The sequence below is a fragment of the Emys orbicularis genome, chromosome 7 (genome assembly GCF_028017835.1).
Source record: "Emys orbicularis isolate rEmyOrb1 chromosome 7, rEmyOrb1.hap1, whole genome shotgun sequence".
Classification (NCBI taxonomy): domain Eukaryota; kingdom Metazoa; phylum Chordata; order Testudines; family Emydidae; genus Emys; species Emys orbicularis.
The window spans coordinates 113,929,165-113,935,799 of record NC_088689.1 but is presented as its reverse complement, the minus strand read 5'-3'; the positions used below and the strand labels follow the sequence as shown (position 1 = coordinate 113,935,799).

The 6,635-nt window shown below is 44.1% G+C and overlaps 1 protein-coding gene across 1 annotated transcript; it reads left to right on the top strand.

Moving 5' to 3' along the window:
- The first annotated feature begins 455 nt into the window (after positions 1-455).
- Positions 456-5,906, top strand: CAV3 (caveolin 3). The gene is made up of 2 exons (XM_065408385.1): positions 456-569; positions 5,565-5,906. Exons 1-2 carry the CDS (start codon positions 456-458, stop codon positions 5,904-5,906), a joined length of 456 nt encoding a protein of 151 aa, XP_065264457.1.
- Positions 5,907-6,635: the final 729 nt, after the last annotated feature.

Below are 6,635 nucleotides of genomic sequence, written 5' to 3'. Positions count from 1 at the left end.
GCCCCTGAAGTTCTCTAGTCTATACTCTGAACGAACACCCCCCTAGAGTGCAGTCCCATTAAAGCCTCCAATAATATATTTTGCATCATTTTCTCTTTAAAATGACCCTTCTTCAATCTCTCTATGAATCATCCAGGCTAACGCCTTTGAAAAGATAGCTCTATGGTGTGAAAGCATAGATGAGTCCAGTGCCCCTTTAAGGAATGCTTTCAGGCCTCAGTGTGAGCTACACTATTAATTTTAGCTTGGAGGTTTGCCACAGGCAGATTTCACAGAGGGTCTTGAAGCTATAGCGCGGCAGCTGTTCACTGGTATCCAGGGTGGGGTTTGCTAAGTAAAGAAGAGCACAAAGCTTGGGATACTGAATGCACAACTTTCTTTCGAGGTATTTTGCCAGCAGAGCAAGGGTTCTGGGACTTTTTTTAAATTGACTTGTGCCCTTCTATCGAGAAACTATGGCAGAAGAGCAAACTGGACTTGAGGAGAGGATAATAATAAAGGACCAGCACACAAAGGAAATAGACCTGGTGAACAGAGATCCAAAGCACATTAATGAAGATGTTATAAAGGTACATTTTCTGAGCGCCTTTGATTTTTATAAGCATCTCTGCATTTTAGTGCAATAAATCTATTGGTAGTTTGCTTTTATATCAAGCTCAAATTCTACAGTATGTTAAAATCACTAAATATAGGGTGTAGCTGGACAATATGCCAGGGGAAGCGGGATTATCGAGGGCAGTAGTTTGAAAATGTGCTGTCGGGGGAAATCCTGCATTGCCAGGGAGATGCATACACTGACTAGGTGATTTCATGTGGCTTTCCCATCTCTGATGAATGTGCTTGTTTAATTCTTTGAACATACTCACTCCAACTTCCGTGGCTGTAGCTTGCCAATTGACTGACATTTTCCCATTAGTCTTGGGGAGCAGGAAGCCAAATATAAAACAGAGACTCATGCCCATGTCACTCTAAATAATTAAAGTGAACCTTTAAAAAAAAAACCTCTGCCAAAATTCGACACTGACACTGTCTCAGCAAGTTGTCCCTGTTCAGAGCAGCGCAGGAGACGATGGGGCAGCTGAATGTGTTCACCGTCTTATTTAGAACGGAATTGTTTCTCCCTCATACCGACATGCCCTGATCAACAGAGACACTGAGCGAGGAATACTGGACTGAACCTCAAAAGGGCGTTGTCTCTAACTTTGACCATTGAAGCGTGTGGGCTTGGTGCAACAATAGCCTCTTAAATGGAGTTACACCAAGGGTGAATTTGGCCCCAGGAGGGTAAGCGAGAAGATTGAAAAGGCTCTGTTAAATTATTCTTTTTCCTTGAAGCATCACAGCAATTCAGATGAGATAAATGAGTGTGGATTGAACCTCTTCTTAAAGTCAATAGAGGAGGTCTTGGAATGTGAGCTTTGGTTTCTGCATTTAGAAAAAGAGCCACCTTTGAAAACAGGTGACGCAAAGGCCAGGTTAGTATTCGAAGTGGGAGGCTGAATGATCGGCCACCAAGTGCAACAGCTACTGTGTGGTAGATGGACATTCAGTGAGCAGGGCAAAATGGGATTGGGACAGCTGGGTAGTGGTGTTATATCCAGCATATGTTCCCCACCAAACATGCATTCTTGTATCTCTTCTGCACATCACTATCTGTTTTGTTAGTACCTGTAAATATATTGGTCCAGATACTGCACTCAGCTATACCAATGTACATATGGAGTAAGGCTATTTTTGATCATATAGGGGGGTAAACATAAGCCAGACTGGTATATATTTTGGCTGTGTCTCCATACCTAAATGAAAAAGAAAGAGTGTAAAGGTGTAAGGTTGCTACAGATGGAACGATAGGATTTTATCAGAATTACATCAAGGAATCGCTTTGAAATTTCCAGGAGGAAAATGGTATTAGATTGAAGTGAGATTAAAAGGAGCCTTGTAGCTGAAAGATCTGTGCTTCTACAGATCTAACACAATTACTTGTATGTTACGATTCCATCTTCAGAAACTGAAGCCCTATGCCACTGCTTGCTACACGGCCCTGAAGGTAGCAAAATGCAGTTGTTTAGGTCCCAATCCTGTGGAGTGTGGGGAAGTGTGGTTCCTGCATTCTCCCTCTGGCTCCCAGACACCACTGAAGCCCAAGAGAATCTGCAGCTTCGAGAGGTATATACAGGGAGTGGGAGAGACTGGGGAAGAAGTCATGCTGAGTCACATGCTTCCCTCGGGTCCAGGTGGATTTCCATTTACAAATCTCCAAGGCCTTACTGTGCTGGCTGAATCGGTGTCCCTTGCTTGAGTTAAGCAGCGATGCCAGCTTGGAGGAGTTGATCACAGCTCTTTGTCAATGCCCTTAGGCTTCGTGGCTGTCACTTTCAAAAGAATAAGGGAAATGCATATTATTGGCTGCCATGCAGTTTCCTAACAAGTAGAAGAGGTCAACTGACAGCATGCCTAAGTTAGGGGACCCAAGTCCATATTAGGACACTCAAGTCAGCAGTTAGATGCTCATATAAATATGTATTCTGTGCACCTAAGATCCAAACTGAATGTCAAGCAAGGTGCTCAGTGCCTTCAACTCCTGTTAGAGCCAGTTGACCTCAGGTGTGTACTGGAAGACAGCTAGAGTTCCTGTTGTGGGGCTCACTCTCCCTCCAAGTATTATTGACTATGTGTGGCACTTCTGGGTCATCAGTAATACAACAATTACCTCCGGTGGAACCTCATCTGTGCTCCCTGAGCCTGTCTGCACCAGAACAGAACAAATGGGGGTTGTTAAGGGCACTCCACTCCCTGAAGAATTAGGACCAGGTGCACCCTTCTTTGAAAAAGGGGCTTCCCCACTGGGAAGTCAAAAGGACTCTTCATGTGCTTAAAGTTAGGCACACGCTGAAGTACTTTCTGGCTTCAAAAGCAGGCATGCACTTAAGTATTTTGGATGCAATTCTGGCTCCACTGGTGTCCTGTTGACTTCAGAGCCAGGATATCACTCCTCCACTTCAATGGGACTACTCATGTACTTAAAGTTAGGCATATCCTTAAACGCCTTATTGAATCAGAGCCTAAGTCAAGCATAAAACCATTCTCTAATGATCAGTCATGCCCACAGGTTCTTTAATGTGGAGAATCAGCAAGCACAATTTATAATGGTTTCATAATAAAATGACAAATGCCTTTTAACCTGTGTTTATCATCCATGATTAATATTTTTTGTCAACGCTACAGTGATAAATGCAGCTGATGAATACGTTCCCCACGAGAAATACGTCAGCTCCTGCTTTCTCGCAGACATTTCTTAATCTCAACTAAGCAGATCTGTAATTAAAAGAAACCCCGCCTCAAAGTTCTGCCGGGTAGCAGCAATGTCCCTGGGAGATGTGGAGAAGAAAGTGGATCTACCTCCCTCAGAATGTGTAAAGCTGATTAATTGAGCTCTGAATATTTAAAAAAAAAAACAAATAATAAATCAGAAGGTTTGTGAGCATTTTATGAGTGCAATCCGCCTCTTAGCAGCAAGCCCGCCAATGCCCTTGAAGGCTCGAAAGGGTAGGAATAGGCGGTGTGTGTTATTTCAAGAGTAAACAGTTTCACAGCACATTTCCTGCCCCGGGTGCTTAAGGTGGCGGACCTGCGAGCGTTGTGGTGGGGGGGACAAAGCGTCATGGGGACAAAGACCTGCATGTTTGGAACCCACCTTCCTGAGTCACCTCGTGTCGCCTGGTGGCAATTCAGACTGCACGAGATACTAAAAAAACATGCCTACCATTGAACCCTTACGACCAATTGATGAGCCTCCCCAGCTGAGGGCCCTTGTCTTCGGGATTTGTGAGGCAACCAATGCCGTAGACTGGCGCATGTCCGTTAATATTGTTTTTAATTTAATTTAGTCTTTATGTATCTTCCTCTTCCAGTGGGGAGTTTTGTGTTTCTTTGTCCGTTTCTAATGACCGCATAATCAAGGTATCTAAGCACCAAGAGCTAGATTAATAAAGGCAATGATTTTCCACAAAAAACACCTCAACTCTCTGGGTCAGATTCTTGTGTGTTACAGCCCCTTTGTGCAGCTCAATGAAAAAGAGCCATTATCCAGCTGCAAATGAGAATTCCCCCTTGGCATGGGGTAACTCTCTACTGGGTGTAAAAGCACTGCAGCATCTGACCCCACCACCACCCCGACATAGAGGGGAGGGAAGAGTGGGGCTGGGAAGGGATCATGGTGGAGTGGAGCTCCATTCCACCAATCCTCCATTGTTATAGAGTCCGTGTAGGGCCTTATATCAGGGCTGCTACTTAGAACTGCCCAGCAGTAGCTCTAAGTGGTGTTAGGGTTGGATCAGGAAGATACAACTTGCTCCCCAGTATTCACCCCTACCTCTCTCTGAGCCAGCCTTTCCGTGTGCCTCCTGTTTTTAGTTCTGATATTTCCTGGGGCAGTATTACCCTTCCCAAGAACAGCATCACAACCTGCTGCATTGTCTCCATGCAGGATCAGAATCAGAAGTGCAGACCTCACTAAACAGCTGCTCTAGTGGCATTTCAGACCCACGGAGAAGCAGGATGTAGGGGAAATCTCACCACAAGTCTGACCTGGTTGGGTCCCCACTCATTTCAGCAGGTACAATATCTTAGAATGTACCTGGATAAGGTTTAGCTGCATCCTCACGTTTTTTCGTTGCACAGACCAAACCACCGTGGGATGCATTTTCATTACTCAGATATTAAATCATATATGAAAAGGAAGCATCCCAAGAGCAGTAAATGTGTTTCAGACACCAATGTTTTTGCTCTTGCATGCTCTTCATTATATAACTGCCTTCACATTTCCTTCCTGACACCCAAATCACTCTAATTGTTGTATTTTGTAGTAGCGGTATTCAACAGTTTAAAGTGCGGGGACTACCTGCTCACCCCAATCATACTTTAGCTAATGGTAAAAAGATTGTCCTCAAAATTAAACCATGATTTAGGGGTAGCTCCTGCATCAGCGTAGGGGGTAAAAATGTTTTGTGCCCCATAACAGGCCTGCTCAGAGGCAACCCAGTTGTGGACCCTGTTACGTCTGACCATACATTTGTGCCATATGATGTAAGAAAAAGAGACGGTGATTTGGTGAAGAACTGGCTAAGGGCTCAACATTTTGCAGCTAATTTTGTCCCCCAAACTCAAGTGTGAAGTAGACCTTTTGGACAACGGCAGTTACTGTGGCCCAGGTGCACCAGAGCCAGCTGATGAGAAGTGAATGGAGAGTAGGGCAGACACTTTCACCTTCCACACAGGACCCATTTCCCACTGGTTCTTGGCTTGGGCCCTTTATTTTGGAAGGGGCACAGAGTCTGATATCATATACCTAATTTCCTTCACTGTACCCTCTATTTTCTCCAGTTCTTCGGAATCATCACTAGTAGAATAGGGGCATGCCTATGTATGACAGATCTCAGCTGGCCAATAAACAGACGAGTGATTGTGAGCACTGTTCTCCAGTTGGATGATAATTACCTGCCCTGCTTGAATTCTGTGTGAGTGGCACCGCCCTAACCCACCCCTCTGTCTTGTCTGCATTCCAGGTGGATTTTGAAGATGTCATTGCTGAGCCAGCAGGTACATACAGTTTTGATGGAGTATGGAAAACCAGCTACACCACCTTCACGGTCAGCAAGTACTGGTGCTACCGGCTGCTTTCGGTTGTGTTGGGAATCCCTCTGGCAGTCATCTGGGGCTTCCTCTTTGCTTTAATCTCCTTTTGTCATATCTGGGCAGTAGTGCCCTGCATCAAAAGCTACGTGATTGAAATCCAGTGTGTCAGCAGAATTTACTCCCTGTGCATCCACACCTTCTGTGACCCACTGTGCGAGGCCCTGGGGAAGCTCTTTAGCAGCATCAAAGTTGCCCTACGCAAGGAAATCTAGAGCAATTGGTGGAGAAAACTAGCAGAAACAATCACTCACCCAACAATCACACTTTCGAAGTTCTCCTGAAAGACTGTGCACCATATTCTTCTCTCAGTTACATTGGAGTAACTCCAATGACACCTATGCAGCTACTACACATTCAATCTAATGTAAAGGAGAGCAGAACTTCCTCTGTAATTATTTCATGGACCACAACCTTAGATTAACACATGCATTTATTAAGTAACAAATAGGGGTGTGAGAAAGCTAAAGTACATTTGGGTACAATGCAAAATTGTCTGTTTAGTTAGCCATTAGCTCAAAATAGTACCAGGAAACATAGGTATATAATAATTATTATTGCTGCAAATAGTGGCTGTTGTAAACGCTTTTGTTTTAATTTGCAATATGCCAAAAGTATATGGCTTGATGATGTAAATGACAAAGTTTTGTTTGTGTGTGTGTTTCCATTTAAGCAAAGCTTTTAAAGCCAGGTAACCTTATTGGGTACATTTTTGACGGCTCAACATGTTTTTTCGGGAGTGCAGTTTGTGTCTGTTGTTTTGTGGCTGCAAGTGCATATCATGGCATTTGGACCCCTTAACTAACTGTGGGAATAAATCAGGTAGTTAAACATGCAGCTATTACAATCTGTATCCAGGATTCAAGGGCAGGCACAAACACTGCAGACATTTGGCCCAATTTTTTTCTCAGACCCAAATTACACTTACAAACCAGACGACTGGG

Bases quoted from the DNA above. Each gene is read 5' to 3' on its own strand.
- CAV3 (XM_065408385.1), top strand. From the start codon at position 456: ATGGCAGAAGAGCAAACTGGACTTGAGGAGAGGATAATAATAAAGGAC. The intron at 570-5,564 runs GTACATTTTCTG...TCTGCATTCCAG, and splicing joins TTAATGAAGATGTTATAAAG to GTGGATTTTGAAGATGTCAT.